The sequence below is a fragment of the Phaseolus vulgaris genome, chromosome 5 (genome assembly GCF_000499845.2).
Source record: "Phaseolus vulgaris cultivar G19833 chromosome 5, P. vulgaris v2.0, whole genome shotgun sequence".
NCBI lineage: Eukaryota > Viridiplantae > Streptophyta > Magnoliopsida > Fabales > Fabaceae > Phaseolus > Phaseolus vulgaris.
This window is the reverse complement of record NC_023755.2, coordinates 40377988-40397720: the sequence shown is the minus strand read 5'-3', so window position 1 is coordinate 40397720 and position 19733 is coordinate 40377988. Positions and strand designations below refer to the sequence as shown.

The 19733-nt window shown below is 32.5% G+C and overlaps 4 protein-coding genes across 4 annotated transcripts; 3 read left to right on the top strand and 1 right to left on the bottom strand.

The window, feature by feature from the left end:
* Nucleotides 1–750: 750 nt before the first annotated feature.
* Nucleotides 751–2750, bottom strand: LOC137836041 (protein TOO MANY MOUTHS). The gene has a single exon (XM_068644854.1). It carries the CDS (start codon nucleotides 2411–2413, stop codon nucleotides 923–925), a length of 1491 nt encoding a protein of 496 aa, XP_068500955.1. The 5' UTR covers nucleotides 2414–2750; the 3' UTR covers nucleotides 751–922.
* Nucleotides 2751–3428: 678 nt separating this feature from the next.
* Nucleotides 3429–5570, top strand: LOC137836042 (SNF1-related protein kinase regulatory subunit gamma-like PV42a). The gene is made up of 3 exons (XM_068644855.1): nucleotides 3429–4105; nucleotides 4483–4837; nucleotides 4950–5570. Exons 1-3 carry the CDS (start codon nucleotides 3588–3590, stop codon nucleotides 5298–5300), a joined length of 1224 nt encoding a protein of 407 aa, XP_068500956.1. The 5' UTR covers nucleotides 3429–3587; the 3' UTR covers nucleotides 5301–5570.
* A 6037-nt stretch (nucleotides 5571–11607) lies between these two features.
* LOC137834553 (pseudo histidine-containing phosphotransfer protein 6-like) lies at nucleotides 11608–13087 on the top strand. The gene is made up of 5 exons (XM_068642578.1): nucleotides 11608–11856; nucleotides 11986–12116; nucleotides 12212–12355; nucleotides 12501–12573; nucleotides 12675–13087. Exons 1-5 carry the CDS (start codon nucleotides 11788–11790, stop codon nucleotides 12729–12731), a joined length of 474 nt encoding a protein of 157 aa, XP_068498679.1. The 5' UTR covers nucleotides 11608–11787; the 3' UTR covers nucleotides 12732–13087.
* Nucleotides 13088–17657: 4570 nt separating this feature from the next.
* Nucleotides 17658–19008, top strand: LOC137836040 (protein LURP-one-related 12-like). Its single transcript, XM_068644853.1, has 2 exons — nucleotides 17658–18093; nucleotides 18346–19008. Exons 1-2 carry the CDS (start codon nucleotides 17851–17853, stop codon nucleotides 18754–18756), a joined length of 654 nt encoding a protein of 217 aa, XP_068500954.1. The 5' UTR covers nucleotides 17658–17850; the 3' UTR covers nucleotides 18757–19008.
* The last annotated feature ends 725 nt before the right edge of the window (nucleotides 19009–19733 follow it).

Below are 19733 nucleotides of genomic sequence, written 5' to 3'. Positions count from 1 at the left end.
TTACTACATTAAAAAAGTTATTTATTTTAAGACATGCCTGATTATATTATAAATATTTTTGATGTTAAATAATCAATTAGGTTAAAGAGATAATGTTTTTATGTAATTAGTAAAGACATAGTAGATCATATAATTGACATTTATATTTTTTATTATAATAAGAGATAAAAAATAAAAAGATATTTTATCTTTGACTTCCTCATTTCTCATCTTCAAATTAAAAAAAAGAAACAGAAGAGAAGAAATTGGGTGATGATGGATGATAAATGATGAAGAAATAAATAATGGCAGTTATCACATCAGATTTGCACGGTTTCTATCATCTCAACATTGTTTTGTGTAGATGGAGAGGTCTCTTACCCCACCAACTATTTATTCAAACCACATAATGCATAATATTCTACCCATTTCAATTTCTTCCTTCAACAAAACTATTTATATCTTTATATACACACGTAACATTGATTAGAAATAAAGACGAATCGAGATAAAAACATTTCATGAATAAAAACCTATTTTTATATCACATATAATGTATCTTCATATTCATACTGATTAGAGATAAAGACATATATAGATAAAAATATTTTATAAAATGTTCTGTTTCAGAAAGTTCTGTTTTTCAGAAAGTTCTGTTTTCTAGAATATAACACCGCTTCTAGATTTCACACCACTTCAATCTTTTTGCTTTCATTATTTTCTTCTTAGTCAATCCAATTCGATGAAAACCTATTTTCATATTCACACCAATTAGAAATAAAAATATGTAGAAATAAAGACATTTTACACGTAAAAACTATCTTCGTATCCGTATCCATATCCATATCGATTAGAAATAAAAACATATAAATATAAAAACATTTGATGAACCTCTAATTTTTTTATAAAATTGAATTACACTATAATAAATTTGAATGTATATTTAATTAATTAGAGATAAGAAAAAGAGATTAAAGAGTAGAAAAGTGGGTAGTGGGAATGAGGATGTAAGAGGTTTGAGAGCATGTGATGTGAGATGTGTTGGGAAAGGAATTGAGTTTTGGGTAAGTGAAGAAAGGTGTTGGTGTGTCCTAAGGGAGGGTATAGTGGGAGGGTATGTGTCACAAGAAGGGATACCTAAATCAAAGGTCGAGTCCATGGTATCTCCCAAACCACTGCGTGCACCGTAACAAAGCCCAGAGTTATTATTCAGTCTCAGTTTTCTTCTCATTCTCCAAACCATTTCTCTCCCAAATGGCACAAGCCCACTAAGCCCATTATCGTTCAGCCTCAGTTCGCTAAGGTTTCTCAAATCCCCAAAACTCTTCGGAATTGGCCCATTAAAGTGGTTCCCATCGAGATGAAGCACGCGAAGGTTTTGCAATTTCCCTAATGATTCAGGCACAGGCCCATGCAGATTCATATTCGATAAAACAACAATCATCAGGGCTTTCATGCCATCGAACCCATCACCGGGTATCATGCTGGAGCCCATTGGGTTTCCTTTCAGGATCAAAGCCTGAAGCGAACTCAGGCTTTTGATCGACACAGGAAACGGGCCCTGTATACGGTTGTAGCTTAAATCCAAAAGCATAAGCTCTTTCATGCTAATGGGCTTCTCCGGCAACGGGCCCACGAGGCGGTTGCGGCTGAAATCCAATTTGATGAGAAAATAACAGTTCCAAATAGAAGAAGGAATTGGGCCCATTAGAAGATTCTGGCTGAGGTCCAACACGTTCAAAGAGGGGAAGGCGAAACCGGGTATGGGCCCGGTTAATTTGTTGGCGCTCAAATCCAAAGACCTTAGATTGGTGATCCGGCCCAATGAGATTGGTATAGAGCCGTTGAGGTTGTTTTTGTGAAGGTCGAAGACCTTCAAACGGGTGAGGTTGCCCAATTCAACAGGAATGGGCCCAACGTGGCCGTTTTCTCGGAGGACCAGTGTTTGCAAGGTTGGGCCCAATAGGCCCAAGAACGGTGGAATGGGCTGAGGGTTGTAAGTGAAACAACGGTAAAAGAACAAGGTCTTGAGGTGGGGGAGGTGTGTGATGGAGGGTGAGATTACGGATCGGGTCGGGTCGCACGTCGGAAAAGCGGTATCATCGGAGAGTGCTCCGAACGAAAGCGACACCACGTGGAAAACGTTGGCCTTGTCGGGCATGCACTCAATGCCGTGCCAGCGACCGCGGCACACGTCGGGGATGTCGGTGGCCCAGTCGTTGCCGGTGGCTCTCATGATGTCGTACACCGCCTCTTGCTCTCGCTTATCCGTTCGGGCGCCGTCGTGGTTCATGGAAAACCCCGTTTGAGGACCATCTACGAGGGTTGACGGCACGCCGGAATCCGACATGATCACCGTGAAGGCCGTTACATGAGGTGGCAGAAACAACGTGCGACATAGTACTCCCAGGAGTAAGAGAAGACAGTGACTCATTTTTTATGGTACGTGTGATGATGATTCTGAAATTGATGTTTCTGGGTTGGGGTATTTTTATAGAGGTGGAAACATGTTAATGAATGGGGGAAGTGTGAGGAGTTATGGTTTTTACTATTTAAATGGGAAGTTGGTGATGTGGCTGGAGTGGAGTAATGTGTGCTCACGAGAAAGGACGTTAGTGTTATAAATGGTGTAGGGGATGGAGAATTGGAGCATTTATGTTGGTCACGAGATTACAACCTTGCCTTGTACTAGGCACCTCTAATGGCTTTTAACGTTGTCCCATTCTGTTCAAAGCATGTGCTTTCTCATTCACTTTCACTCCTCTTAAGACATCTTTTGATAGACCCAAATGATGGAATGTGTGTTTATCCCTTAGTTCATTATCCAGAAGAAAACAACCAAAACTAGAATTGTAAACTAATTGTTCTTACAAGGATTACTCTAGAATGTCTCCTTTAGTTTCCTTCTTCCTTTCATCTAAATGAGTGAAAAGATTTGAACTCAGATGAAGTTAGTCTGAATACAAATGAAGTTAGTCTGAATACAATGTGAAGGTGAGTGTATACTTTTATACTGAATCTCTTATGATATTTATACTTTTTAATGACAAACCTCAATCAATTCTTGAGTTCAAAAGAGAGTACAATCATACCTTAATCTTAATTTATCACTAAACTAACTTAATTATATCACAATTTACCACTAAACAGACTTAATTTATAATTAATGTGGGTTTACAACTAGCCGATAGTACAAGGATTGAATAAAAAATAATGTATGAATCAAGTTATTGTAAAACTTTGGTATGTTCCGTTTTCCTTTTGCAGATTCATGGGATTGTATTCTGTTGCAACTGGTTTATAAAGTGGGGTTTAATGAAATAAACAAAAATTAAAACTTTACACCGACGTAGAAGGTGGTGAACAGGGAGAGGCTATGGTATACGTGTTCCGTAAGAACACAAAAACTGAATAAATAGATGGGCATTTGCTGAGTCATAAAGTGTGCTATTACAGATGGCAAGAGCAGAGTTGCATGCACAATATTGAGAATCTCACAACACCACACGTATAACCCATCAAAACAAAGATGAATTTCAGCAACAACTTCATATGTTATATATTCCTTGACTACTGCTGTAAAAAATTGCTAAAAAAACCAATCTTTGATGCTTGTTCTATATTTTCCCATTAGTACCCATCTTTGCACTAAGAACAATTTGTCGTTTTGTAACAGAAGGAGAATCGAAACTATGCAGGAGGTGAAAGGAGCCACCATGCAACGAAGTGAAAGTGTGAGACTGAAGGAGAAGAAGGTGAAGGACATGATGGTGGGCAAGAAGAGGCTAGTGGAGGTGCCCTACACGGCGTCCCTGGCCCAAACAATGAATACTCTGGTGGCGAACAAGATTGTGGCGGTGCCGGTGGCTGCGCCGCCGGGGCAGTGGATCGGAGCCGGAGGGTCCATGATCGTGGAGTCTGATAAGCAAACGGGTGCTGTAAGGAAACATTACATAGGGATGGTGACTATGCTTGATATTCTGGCCCACATAGCTGGTGATGACCACTTGAGTTGTGGTGATAATATCACCCAAGACCTTGATCAAAGGATGTCTGACTCTGTTTCCTCCATCATTGGTCACTCCTTTGAAGGCCTTAGCTTATGGACTCTCAATCCTAATACCAGGTTAATTAACTTGCAAACCTTTCTTTTATCATCACTACAAACTGAAAAACTCCTTGGTATATATTACTATAGTCACATGATTTCATTACACATCAGTGAGTATGAAACTTAATTGGAAATTACATGATTTTTACCTTTAGAGTGATACATCCTAAAATTTCCATCATAATGTGTTCTTCTGATTTTGTTTCTGGGTTATTTAGTAATGAAGAGTTTGATTGTTTAGTTATTCTTGCATCATGTGTTAGTATGTTAGACTGCATGGGAGTGATATACATCCTAAAATTTCCATCATAATGTGTTCTTCTGATTTTGTTTTTGGGTTTGATTAGTGATGAAGAGTTTGATTGTTTAGTTATTCTTGCATCATGTGTTAGTATGTTAGACTGCATGGAAGTGTTCAGCAAAGGGGTGCATCGTGCTATGGTACCTGTTGATGGTCTGGAAGAGAACGTGGCATCTGGGGTGGAACTTACAGAATCTGCTTCTAGCTACCAAATGCTCACTCAGATGGATATGCTGAAGTTCTTGCATGGTGGTGGTGCTGAACTACACAGCATTCTCTCACGTTCTGTTCAGGATTTGGGGGCTGACACTGTACAGATTTATGCCATCACAGACCGCACAAAACTTGTTCATGCCATAAAGTGCTTAAAGGCTGCTATGTTAAACGCTGTTCCTATTGTTAGAGCCACCGGTGTTGGTCAGGATGATCACAAGCAGCTTATAAATGCAAGTTTAATCACTTCTCTCCATGCCCTTTTCATTCATTGTTGTTAATATTGCTGTCTTAGAATGTGGAATTGAATGTTATGTTCATAATTTTTGTGTCACGTTTTGGCAGGGAAGATGCAGGAAGCTTATTGGTACATTTTCTGCAACTGATTTGAGGGGATGCCACATATCCTCGCTAAAATCATGGTTGGGAATAAGTGCACTGGCATTCACTGAAGAAGTTAGATCCAGTCCACTGTACTCTGAGTCAGACATGCAGAATAGAGGCTCCTCCAGAAGGGAGCTTGTGACTTGCTATGCTGAATCACCTTTGTCTGAGGTAATTGAGAAGGCTGTGACTAGTCATGTTCATCGAGTTTGGGTGGTGGATCAAGAGGGTTTGCTCGTGGGGGTTGTGTCCCTAACAGATGTAATTAGAGTCATAAGGCATTCTCTGCTATCAGATTCAAATGATCAGTGACTTGGAACAAAAACTGTGAGAAGTTGGAGCCTTGCTCAATCAGTACACTGTCATGAGAACTGAGCAATTTGGAAAACTAGCAAAATAGGTCTGCTACAGCTTGCTATCACAAAAAGTACTAATGTGACCCTAATGAAATATCTATATAATATATATACTGGTATACAAAATGGTGCTACTACTCAGACTTAGAATTGAGGTTCCATCTTTTATATGGTAACATATCTTGTTAATGAAACAATTGAAGTTGGTTCATACCTTGTCCATCAAGTCATGTGCAAGCTGTTTATTTTGGTGGCTAATTGGATATCATTGAGATGAAACTATGGTATATTATAATAAGGAGATGATGGATATATAGAGATGAAACTTTGATATATTAATACTATGGAGATGTTGGATATCGTAGAGATGAAACTGTGATATATTAATATTACTGAGATGAGAAATTGGGTATCGAATTATGAGACAGAAGGGTCTGATGCAAAGATCAGAAAGTGTTCTCTGTTTTCTTAATGAATACATTATGTGTAGCTGTGATTAATTTGGATTTAAATCATGTGAATAAGTAACTCTGATCCTTAGCTTGCAAAATGGAACAAGTTTTACTATTAAGAATTTCAGAGAACCCATGCAATCCACTGTTAAAATGGTTCAGTTAAAGTAAACATCATAAGGTTTAGAAGCTGATGCTAAACTAAATTAGATGAAGGACAATATAGCAATTACTTTCAATTTGATGAAGGGCAAAGTAGCAAAAAGGCTCGAATATTCTGAAGAGAATTGAGTTATTTAAAACAAATCATGATATTCTGAAGAGAATTTGAGTTAATATTTTTTATTTAGTGCCTAAATTTATATTTATTTTTCTAAATAGACTCCCTTATTATATCCGATAAGGAAAATTAGTGACAGAAATTTAATTAAAAAAACAAAGATAAGGAAAATTAGTGACATAAATTTAATTAGAAAAATAATGATAAGGAAAATTAGTAACGGAAATTTAATTTAAACGAAAACAAATTCAGGGATTCTGTAAAAAACTTTTTAAAGAAGATTAAAGAATAATGAGAAAAGTTGTGTAAACTAGTATATTTATTTATATAGGGGGTGTTATGAGGAATTTGAGTGGTAACTTATATTCTTCTACTCTAATGTTTGTGATTATATTTCTGTTCATCAATTTTCTTTGTGATGTTTTCAATTTAATCAGGTTATGTAGGATTTATTTATCACAATTTAGCTAATTATTTTGTAATATTTGGAATTTTTATTAAGTTTTAATTTATTTTGTTCATTAATTAATTAGATTGAATTTAATGTTTCAATTAGAAATAGTTGTTTCTCGATATATTTCAAATTTTATTTTTATAAATTTTGAGTATTTGAACATTAATAAATCACTAAAAATATATAAATTTTGTTTTATAGGTTAAAAAATATTAATAAAATGTTCACTAAAATCAACATAAAAATATAGTTTTTGGATTATGATTATTATACAAAAACTTCTTACTCATACAATTTCTTTTATAATTTAACTAGTACATATTCATTCATTTAAATTGAAAATTTTAAGATTAGAATACTGTAATAAATAAATAAAACACCTTAAAATTGTAATAAACACGAACATAAATTCGACATGAATACTTAAAATAAATACAACATCAATAAATAATAAATACCACAAGAATAAATACCACAATATAAACATATGGATACGAATTTATATATTATATAATAATTTATTTACATAAATATATTTTAAATATTAAATTATTTTTAATAGTAAAATGTTTTTAATAATTCAAAACCATTTATTTTTTATTTTAATAATCACAATAAAAAATTATATAATAAATTAAATTTTAAAGAATTAATATGTTTTTTTAAAAATTATGTTAAAACTGTGTATAATGATTAAAAATTCAATAAATATCTTTTGAATCGAGGATGATATTCAATACGTCCGATATAAATGTGTACGAAATTTCATAGATATTTAATTCTGATAATCTCTTTGCATTCTTAATTATGCAAATAAATTTTGATAAGTTGATGAAGTTTTTAATGTTTTAGCAGAGATAAAATGATAAAAAGCTTGATCATAGAATTATGGAAACATATGATGAAGTAGATGAAGCAAGAGATTATTGTTGGAAGAAGGAAAGGGAAAGGGAAAGAAAGGTAAAGAAGAGAAGAGCATGAAGTTAAAAACATTGAAGACAGCAACAACCTCGAGCTTTGAGACCACCTTTTTTCCATTGTCTTTCTTTCTAACTTAATCACCATAACCTAATAAACATTTTTTAACTCCACCTCCTTGAGAACAAAAACTCATTTAGCATTTCGAAACCAAAATCATATGAAGAAAGGCAAAACACATATATTGGTTGTTGCAATAATGGTGACTGTAAATAAGCACGGGAGAACAAAAAGTTAACACCATTATCAACTCTATGGAATAAGGTTAACTATTCTTTATCATTTTAATATAACACTCACATTCTGCTTACGTCAACCCCAAGCATGCTTAATTATCCTAATCAAATATATATAAAAACATACACAAGTATATATAAGGTTTTTTCATGAAACTAGTCTTTCTTTTTTCAAAATTTAGATTTTAGATATTTTTTTATCATAATTAAGTCGTATTTATATCGGCAAGAAAATCATTGAATAAAAGTTAATTTTAGATATCAAAATAATTAGTTAATATTTTACTAAATTAAAAATTATTTTATAAATTAAAAAAATTTATTGGTATCTAAAGTAGTTTCTATTATTAAAAAAATTTATAAAATGATTTTTTAAAGTCGTATTTAACCACTAGTTACGAGGTTGCTTACTATCCTATATTCTAAATTAGTCTCTAATAGTCTTTTGATACTAATTTAGAATCTAAAATATTAATAGTTAAAACTTAGGTACCTAATTTAGATATCAATTTAAAAATTATTTTAATTTTTTTATTAATAATAGAAATCATTTTAGATCGATATAAATAATTATTTAGTCTCTAAATTAGTATCTAATTTAGTCAATATAGTCATTAATCATTTTTTTTGTCACTATTTAATGATTTTCTTTTAATGTAGATACGATTTCAGAATGAAAGTCGTATTACATAAATACAATTTTGGAATGATTTTCACTCTGAAGTCATCTCCATTAGATACAACTTTCACTCTAAAATCATATCTATATACGACTTTCATTCTGAAATCGTATTTATAAGATACAACTTTTACTTTAAAGTCGGATTCGTGGGATACCATTTAACCATTGTAAAAAAAAAATTAACCCTAATTTTCAAAACCAAATACACTACTTTGCTAAAGTATAATCATAACCATGTGCCTTAGATGATGAACCACTCTATTATGATGACTTAATAGAAACTTGTTTTCACATCGTATGAGCTTAATTATTGGAAAAAAAGTTCTCATAACCAACATTAATTATTGGCTGCATGTTACTATAATCTACTACAAAAACATCAGAAAAAGACTTTATTGGGCAATTAAGTTTGCTTACGTCAGTTGATTATGAACAAAGTATGCCTTTCAAGCAAGGATTTCGAGGAATCTATAATTAATTGAAATGAAGATGCATGATTCTGAGTATAGCACTATAAAACCAGTTAAAGTAGACGATAACCCATGCCCAAGCTTGGTAGTAGCAATTTGCATTCACACTGCAAGGTTATTAAAATGCATATTTAACACTTGCATGTGTGAGACAAAAAAAAAAAAAAGGTGTACATGAAAAGTATGCAATGCACTCCACTCCTGCTTCACCTTTTTGCTCAAACTTACTGAAATGCTATGCAGAAAGCGATAAACAAAAATGCAAATTCCCTAGTTAAAGTATTAATATATTGTGGAAGCTATTTGCATTTTTTTTACAATACAATAGTACCTTTAATTAAAGATGATTATTGTTATTATAAGCTCATATTTTTCTATCAAGATCTTCTTTGTAGTGTTTTTCGTCTCTCGGCTCCATCAGATGAAAATATCTGTAAAAATACTTTAACGTTGAATATATGTATATGTTATAAGTATCGAAGTTAAAGAATCATTAACTTTTTATCTTAGAACACTTATCTATTTATAGTTTTTCTATGAAACTTTTTTTGTCATATCCATGAAAGTTTAATATTTCCTTAATCTTATTCAAGAAGTGTTTAATCGTTTTGATTATAATTTAATCTTCGTTATAAATCGATCTCATCTTTTTTCAAAAAGCCAAATCATTCTTTAGTGGATCTGACATAGTTCTATTTGAGTCAAATAATTGGTATATCGAATGTCTTTCATTTCATTGTTGAACCGTCTAATTATGTTTATATTAGACAGTATGTTAATTACTAGTTGATTTGTGCACTTGATAGCAAATTGTAAGTCACTTTGCAAAATACACAAATTTTGAATATCAGATATGCTTGATAGACACCAGAAACTCAGAAAAATTAGGAGAAAAGAGTTGGTTACGTATGAATTTAGTATGTAAATAAATAAAAAAAACTATTATGCAAGAGGTAATAGTGTGGCCCTAACAGTAATTGGATGATAAAATAATGAGGAAAGGTATAATTTAGTGGTTGATTCCTGGGCGTGTGAAGTGGGTGTCAGAAGATGGAGTGTAGTTTGGTGTTTAGACCATGATGACTTCAAAAGTCTATCCATTCATTCATGCTCTGTCTGCTATGGACTGCACTGCACTTCCACTGTAAACCACCTTCACTTTTCCTCCACAAAATTCCACAAACAGACAAAATTCCCATCTTCTCTTATTTAAACCACCTCACATACCATACAATTAATAAAATCTCAGTGAAAGATAATAAATCGATTTTATAAAATAAAGTTAGTCCTAAATCTACTTCTTAACATAACATCATATCAGAACCATCTATTTTAGATTCTAGCAAAAATTTATTGATTTATTAGATTATCCACTATCAGATCACTTATAATATATAGTCTCATATACGAGTTGGAAGGTGTGTCTTGTATTTTTGAGTTTGTCTCTTGGGTAAGGTCCTTCAACTTGATGACAATGATCTTGTTTTGTTGTTTGATACATGTCTTTATTTGAGGGTGTAACCGCTTTGGTGGGGTGAGACAACTATATCGGGTGGGTTTCTATATCTTGGTTTGGTTTTTTACCTTGATATGTAGTACAATGTTTGTCGGATCCTTAGTTGGTAGGGTTCTAGGATCATGTAATTTTGGGGTTTTGTATAAGGGTTGAGACACCCCTGAAGTGTCTCTTTTTATTTTATTTATTCTTTGCTGATAAAAAAAAAATCTCATATACGAGTTGATAGGATTCTGCGTGAGAGAATGTATTAAAGATTCCACATCAATTAGAAATAAATACACTGATATATAAATAGATGTAAATAGATTTTATAAGATGAAATTAGAATTAAAAGTATATTCTTTTAACAACCAATGGTTTTCTATAAAAGTATTGAATTTATACTTTTCTTTTTATGTATATATATAAGCACAACTTAGAGGCAAAACTATAGAAACTACATGAACAGACTAACACTATAACCATAGTGTTTTGAAGTTTGATTAAGAAATTGAAACTAAAAAAATGTCATTAACAGATTTTTGAGTGTGGTTTTCAGTATAGGTGTGTAGAGTGACAGTAATAAGAATGTGCAGGTGCAGGTGCAGTGTGGGGTGAATGGAGCATTTTGGTGGGAAGATGTGAAGTGAGGTGTGAAGGGAACAGAAGGAGAAGAAATGCCTGGGGCAATGGCCTTCAAATGGTAGGGTAGATACCCCACATTCACCTCGATTACTCCCAATCATCTCCATGCCTTCCTTCCTTTCTACATATATTTTAATTAACACCCACACCCCAAAAAACCACTCTCACTCTCACACTCACTCAACTAATCAATACCATCATTACTACTTTCATACGACTATTAAACACAACTTTCAAATAACCCTTTCATTCAAACTATTCTTATACTTAACTACCTATATTTTATTCTTAATTCTAAATATTAATTTTTATGTTTGTATATACCATACACTAGCATGAGCTACACTGAGATTTTAAACAATGCAAATGGTTACTATATAAGGAATTAGAAAGAAAGCATATATTTTATATGTATTGATTTCTTAACCAATATTCTAATCATAATATACTAATGAGAAACACCTTTCCACAGTATATTCATTTATAATCTCTTAATGATTCAGAAGCAAAGAGTGGTAGAAGAAACTCGTGGAATGCTTTAAATAGGAGCATTGGCATTCCCGTGACAGCAATAGAAGCTGCAGTGTGTGAGTATTAGTGTCCATTGTTCCTTCTTCTTCTTCTTCTTCTTCTTCTTCTTGGTGTTGTTGGTGTCACTTCATAAGTCACTGTTAGTGGTGGCTTCTGCATAATTCTTCACTGCACACAGTGGTTCAATCAAATAGCCAAAACGGGTCTCCCTCTGTGGATGCTTGGTTTCGGTGCGGACCTCTTGTGGGCCGACATGAACCGTCTACTTGCTTTTCTTTTCCACCAGGTAAAAAACATCACCAACAACATTTACGAGTTCTGCAACCATATATATAACAACATTTACGTAATTTTGTTGTACAATATTCTACGATACTGTATGTTTGGTCTGATTCCATTCCATGCATACATGCAGGGAGTGTTGGATGAGCAATTTTTGCAGCTTCAGCAGCTGCAAGACGAGGCCTCGCCCAACTTCGTCTCTGAGGTTGTGAACATTTATTTTCACGAGTCCGAGAAGCTGCTCAACAATCTGAGAGGATTGCTGTATGTAATTAATCTTCTTCAAAAAGCATTTGGATTAGTTGTTGTGAATGGTGTTTGTTGAATTGATTTGTGCATGCATGTGTGGTTTGATGCAGAATGGAAAGGGAGTTATCAGACTACAAGAAAATGGGAATCCATTTGAACCAGTTCATGGGAAGCAGCTCAAGCATTGGTGCCAAGAGAGTCACAAACATTTGCATTGCCTTTCGTGCTGCCACAGACCAGAGCAACCGTGGAGGGTACACACGCACCTAACTCCCTCTCAAAATTCGTGTTCATCCCTTCTTTTTCTCTACCCGATAAATAATCAACAATTGCTTTAACACTAACAATACTTATTGTTTATTGCATGGTAACTGAAACTGTCCACGTGACAAATTGCAGATGCTTGCGAGCTTTGGAGATGCTAGAGCACGAATATTGCTATCTCAAGAACAAGTTGCATGAACTGTTCCAAGTAGGTTTTGCATTGCATATATAAAGATTTTAATACTACATTTGTCATTTTTTACTATTAAGATTTGATAGTAATTTAGTATACCCTATGGTTTCATGCAGATAGAGCAGCAACGTGCTTTGGTAGCTGGAGTGAGATACCCTGTGCAGAATCAATAGTGCAAGAGAATTGGTGGAACAAAAATATCTGCAGATTTTGTCTTCCCTTTTGGCCTTTGCTTTGCTTTTTCTTCTCTTTTGTGGCTTTGCAAGGATAAAGGCACGCCTTTCTAGCAAGTTGTTTTAGAGACAAAACCACCAAAGTTATATAAATATCTATATCTATATATATATACACACCTAGGTTAGGGATGATCATCACCTTTGCTATTTTGAATTCTCTTGTATACGTAAATGGTGGTATCATGTTGGCTCTTCTTGCAGCATGCTTTGCTGTGCGTGGTTTAACTTTTGAAGGAAAAGTGATGAGTGAAAGTGGATTCCTACTTAATTAACTTTATTATGTTAACTTTCATACATGAATTTGCCAATTGTTACGTTGTATGAACACTACTCCTACGTATCTTGAATTCCGTTAATTAACAAATTTCTTTCATTAACTTGTAATCAATCCAATTGTATAAAATCAAAATTATCTATGTTTTGATTTTGAATAGAGGAGAATGGCAAGTAAGATTCAACTCACGTGTTAGGGTTCCAAAAATAAAAGAGAAAATCAACTAACAATCTTGGGGTAGAAGTATGAAACTTGCCCTCTTCTCAAGAACAAACTGAGCTTTATTTTTCACAAGCTTTTCCACATTCAAGAAAATGTACATCCAACATGATTCGACAAGCTAATTTAAATAAAGGATTGCATTTTCTTCAATATTTCTCTTTCTGCTCCTAAAAAGACTAAGTTCTATGCTACTATCCAAAGTTACAAAAAGGATAATATTATTACACTACAAGAAAATATGGTTAGAGAAAAAAAAATGATTCTAAATTAGTTTCTGTTATTGATAAATAGTTTTTAAATTGGTATCTAATTAGCTATCAAGATTTTTGCTATTAGATTTAATTTAAATAATTGGTAGTTAAAATCTTTGTAGTTAATTATATACCAATTTATAAACTATTTTTTAATATAAAAACTAATTTAGAAACCAATAATTTTTTAAGTCTCTAAAATAATTTCTAATTTAATCACTATAACAACTAATTATTTTTTGTCTTTAAAATTGGTTTTTATTTAGTGATTTTCTAGTAGTGTAAGTTTTTTCTAGTACTTTTTTAGTATTGTAAATGATTATACTAAACATACCTCAATTTATCTCATATGAGGGGTAAAAAAGTGAAACTATATTTCTTTTGTTCAACCATCATGTGTGTGAAAAATAGGTTTAATGACAACATTAAAATTATTAATTTGATAATGGTAAAGGTTGATTATGGTGAATTGTATGAAAAGTTGACATTGTTCATCAAACAACTTGTAACTTGTGTAGGGATTATACAACAAAACTTTACTTTAGAAATAAAATACTAGCATATTTTAAATATTGCTCGCATTTTGTTTTTCCAATCTAGTGTGCATTTTGATTAATATATATTCTCCTACTTCTAATGGAAAATTTCCTAATAAAACGTTATGTGATATCATGCCTCAAATTTATATGAACTGAATTTTCAATCAAACCTAAAAATTAAAAGTGAAATCAGAATCAAAGAATTCACCTAAGAATCTCCGTTTTATGATTTTCATTCATATCTCTTTTCAATTTTTTAATTATTACATCTTTAATTTATAACATCTCACTACAAGAGAATAATGAAATAGAAACCAATTTTTAGAGACAAAAAATAATTAGTTTATATAGTGACTAAATTAGAAACCATTGTAGAGACAACAAAATTTGTGGTTTGTATATTAGTTTCTATTATTGTTAAATGGTTTCTAAATTGGTATATGAGCAACCAAAGTTTTTTCTACCAAATTTAGAAACTAAATAAGTAGTAGTTAAAACTTTGATAGCTAATTAGATACCACCAATCTAGAAATCATTTAACAATAATAGAAACTAATTTAAAAATCAATTTTTTTTTAGTTTCTAAAATGGTCTCTAATTTAGTTACTATAGCAACTAATTATTTTTTGTCTCTAAAATTAATTTCTATTTCATGTTTTTCTTATAGTGTCTATTTCTCTCCTTCTCTTCTTATTTATAAATTCACTAATGAAATTCCTAATAAATTACTAATAAAATTAATTATATTTACCTTGTCATCACACACAAAAGTCCATGTCTCTTGGAGCCCAGCAAGTAGGCCCATCACCAACTACTCCATGTTTGGATTACACGACACACCACCTTTCTTTGTCCACACCACACTTTCCCTAACCGACCCAATTGCAAAGAAAAATCAACTTTTTTGACTAAAAAGATAGTCCAAATAAACAAACATTAATACCTTTAAATGTGGCAAATCTTTGTTCACTTATCTCAAACAAAGGGAAAAAATTACTAAATATTTCAAATTAAATTAATACCAATATAATTTGCGTGTTTAACTAAAAACAAACCTACTTTTGGAAAGCTTTACCAGTGCTTTTGTTCAGATTCGATTTTGCTTGACTTCAAGAGTATAAATCGAATGAGAATAGTTATATTCGTTTATCGTGCTAAATAAATTAGTAAGAACAGTATCTAAGAATCAATACTAGAAAGAAAAAAATAATAATGATATAAGTATTTTTTTATTTATTTTACATATTTATGTAAATTGAAGAGTAATAAAAATATAGATAAAAGAGATTTTTATCTTGTGTTTATAGAGATAAGATTTGTGCAACTAAAAATTTGGTGAGCCAATTGAAAGTGGTCACGTAAAGATAGGGTTAACTTATGATACTAAAAGTATATTGAAAGCTAATTAACATTAGAAGCCATCACGTCAAATGAAGTTAGTAAAAATATAGGTTACTAACTTCTGATATTTTCAAATAAAAGTTGGATCAGTGATTAAAATAATCAATATATACTAATTCAATGTTTTTCACATATTTTTGGTAATTTCTTTTCATGGTATTGTAAGTCTGAAAGGTTTTTTTTATTACATCAGTAAAAGTTAAATAATTTAATTTAGTTTTTCAAAATGTAAAATAATATTTTAAAAATATTATAATGTGTTCAATTATTCTAGGAAAAATCTGATATTTATTTTAGTGGCTTTAATTTATTTAAAATTTTTTTTATAAACTATCCTTAATCTCAACTCCTAAGTGATGTAGGACTATATTAACCTCTTGGAAGAAGAAATCATAAGAAGTCATGGTAGAAGAAATCATAAGAAGTCATGGTAGCCAACTAGAACTGGATAATAGCATTTAACATTTTGAGAAATTTTTTCTCCTAATTTGAGTGAAATTACGTGTTGTGGGTTATTTTTTCTCCTATAATGTAACCATGAAATTCCACTCTCAAGTTTCAACACCAACTTGAATTGAGTCTAGGTAAAGTAAAGTAAAAGCATGCATATGAAATAAGAATTAAATAAAGTTAGGATGTAAAATTTGTGCATCACTATGGAATCCATTGAGGGTTGTTACTGTGGTTGAACTGATCGTGGTTAGAGTTGTGAATTAAGTGTATGATTGAGGGTGACATTTAGCAAATTGTGAGGGTGATAATGGCATACATTCACACCACCTCCTTATAAGTGCTGCCTTTTGACTTTCGGAACAAATTATCATAGGTGTGGGATTCCATGATAGACAACTTTCAATGGTTAACATTTTCATTTTTTACTATTTCAAATTTTTTTTTTTTTGTATTTTCTTTGTAGTCTCTCCATTTCTGTATTTTCATCTCGATTATTCTTTCTTCTCTTCATACATACAAGATATAATATTATTGTACCAATCGTACTGAACGAGTCAGTCATTCAGTCTTGGTGATCGACTGGCCATGTCAAATCATACTTCAAGGCACTTAATAAATGACAACGACAATGTTCTTTGTGAGTCATAATCACGTTCTACATTATGCGGAAAATATCTATGGAAAATTAGCTAAATACTAATTGACAAAAATATATTAAAGATATTTTTCATATGTACCAACATACCTAAATACCAATACATCTTCCTATAAATTAGAAATTACGGTACACATCGGTGATATTCAGTTCATCACAACAAGAATCCATGACCAACACTATAAATAAATCATTTGTAGATGTATAATGCATGTTTTAATCAATTTACAAATATATACTATTTGCACATAGTACTTACTTGATCATCAGAATACCTTTTTCAGGTCAATCCCAACCGAGCACCAGTACTTGAGAAAAAAAGCTTAAAGAAAGAAATAAAAATAACCTAACATGTTAACAATTATATAACTAGTTTTAGATACCTTAAGTTCATTTTAGACTTAAAAAATAGAAATACAATCATGATGGAAATAACAATAAGAATTTTGATAATGTTAGTAAAAGAGTTGAATATTATTTTAATGTCTTTAAATTTTATTTTAATTTTGTATAGTTAGACTATATTTACATGGTGACATTTTTTAGTTATATAAATTTAATTTTATATTCGTTTTCTGACAACAAAAACCCTATCTGATCAGATGAAAACTTGTATTGTTAGAATTAAATTGTATTAAAAAAATGAAATGATGAGTGAAAATCAAACTCAAGAATACTTCCACACATTTCTTTTTCCATAAATTTGTCTTTTTTATTTTAGGAGAAAAAGTGTGTGGTTGTCAAATGTAACAGTAGAGACGGCCAACAACTTGCACCGGGTGAGTCCAAACTAATTTAGTCAATTAACGCTCCCACTGTCCACATTGCCAAACAAATCTCACTCTAATATTTTCAAACTTTATTTTTTCTTATTTTTTAATATTTAATCATCTTTATTTTATTAAATAACTTCATCTCTCAGTAGATGCATTATACTTGTTAGAATAAACAAAAAATAATTTCTGAAGATAAATAAAAATAATTTTAGCGTGCCCTAAAACTAAAAGTCCTATGGCATCATCTTCGTAGATATTTTTAATCTTTTATCCCCACTTTTGGGGATAGCGATAACCCACCCCATGCACGGTTCCATTTCTGTGCCCCACACTTTACGAATTAATAATTAATTTGGTTATGGTGGAGGATTATTGAATTCCAGAATACGAATAGTGCTTTCCCTTTATCCGCGTTAAAACAACGTACCTGTAATACAAATAGGAACGAAAGAAACCCAAACAACATTCCACACTACCTTTTGTATATGGCTTCTGGCGCTGCTGCGGAGAACATGAACGATGTGGGACCTGGCTACGTCTTCAAAGAAGAGATTCATCTCACCGTCCTCAAAACCTCTCTGTTCTTCGCCGGCGACGGCTTCACCGTCTACGACTGCAAAGGCGAACTCGTCTTCCGAGTTGACTCGTACGGACCCGACACTCGCGACAGAGACGAACTCGTTCTCATGGATCCTAACGGACGCTGTCTCCTCACTGTTCGTCGAAAGGTACCGAATCCCTTCTCTGTCTGTTCCTTCTGCTTCACTAAGGTTGTCTGTTAAGGATTCGTAGTTCAGCGTAAAAGAAACATGTTGTTTGTTTTTTTTTTTTTCTTTTAGGTGATTCTTGATTTGATATGCGCATTATATGATTTCATCTGTGAATTTGTGAATAGTTGTGTTTAGAATTATCGTGGTTGGGTGATTTGATTTGAGTGGAGTGGACTCAGTGAGTTGTGTATCGTGTTTTTGGCGTTGCAGAGGCCGAGTTTGCATCAACGGTGGGAGGGCTTCAAGGGGGAGAGAATGGACGGTGATAAACCTATCTTCAGCGTGAAGCGAGCGTCGATCATTGGACGGGCGCGTGCGAGTTTGACGGTGGAGATGTACGATAGCCCCGGTGAGGAGTACCAGATCGAAGGGTGCTTCTCGCAGCGATGCTGCACGGTCTTCAACGTGACGAAGGAATCTGTGGCTGAGATTCGACGGAAGGTGGACCCCACCACTAGCGTTGTGCTTGGTAGGGAAGTGTTCTCTCTTTGTGTGAAGGCTGGGTTTGACGCGGCTTTTGCCATGGGATTTGTGCTGGTTCTCGATCAGATCAACGGCGAGGACTACGTTGACAGTGGTGCGACCACGGAGCCTGCGGTGCACCCGGCCACAGAGGATTGAAAGGGATTAATAGAGTGCAGTTCCAGATTTGATCACACTGACATTGCGTGAATCTGGTGATGGGTAGTGCTTTGTTTAATTCAACTCACTAATCTTTGGGGTTTGGATTGTCCCTTAAGAAGGGTACCTCTTCCCCTTCTTTTCTGGGGTCATGCCCTTGAAAGAATAAATTTTTCAATTCACAATGCTATTATGTAAATTTTATATTATATTATGCATAAAAGTATAAGATGAGCTTTTTATTTTCAACAATTTCGGGTTAATATATAGTTTCATATCGATTAGAAATCGGGATAAAATGTAGTTTAATGTATTTTTCTTCTTTAATTCATTGTTTAGGAATCGAAATTGACCCGTAATTTAATATATTTTGCTTCTTTACTCATTAAGATGTTTTTTTAAAGATAAAACTCTGATAAAATTCAAAATTTTTAAAAAAAATACAAATTTGAGATCAAAACATTAACATTGTTGTGAAAATCCTAAATTTATTATCGAAAATCGGACTATTGTTTCAGTATGACCAATATATACATGCCTCCACATTAAAAAGTTTCATTTGTTGATCATATAAAAATTTAATATTTATATTTTTTCATAATTATTACAAAACTTTAGTAAACTTAATTATAAAGTTTCGGATTTAAAACTTTATAAACCAAAAAGTATAATTGAATATAAAAGAAACGTTGCTATCATGTTTAAAAAACGTGATGTTGCTGCCACTATCATTGAGCACGGCAATCATAAGCGGTATAATAAATAAACAAGGAGATGATTATTTATTTGAAGAAACTGTTAATAATCAATATTTAATAACAAATAATTAATTGATTAATGTTATTGAAAAATCGATTTTTTTATCGCATGTGTTTTACTCAAAGATTCCATGAAAATATTCTGCAGATATTGCCAAATATTATTGGTTGTAGAAGAAAGAAAAAATAAATGGGGCAAAGATTTTGAACAGGTATTAA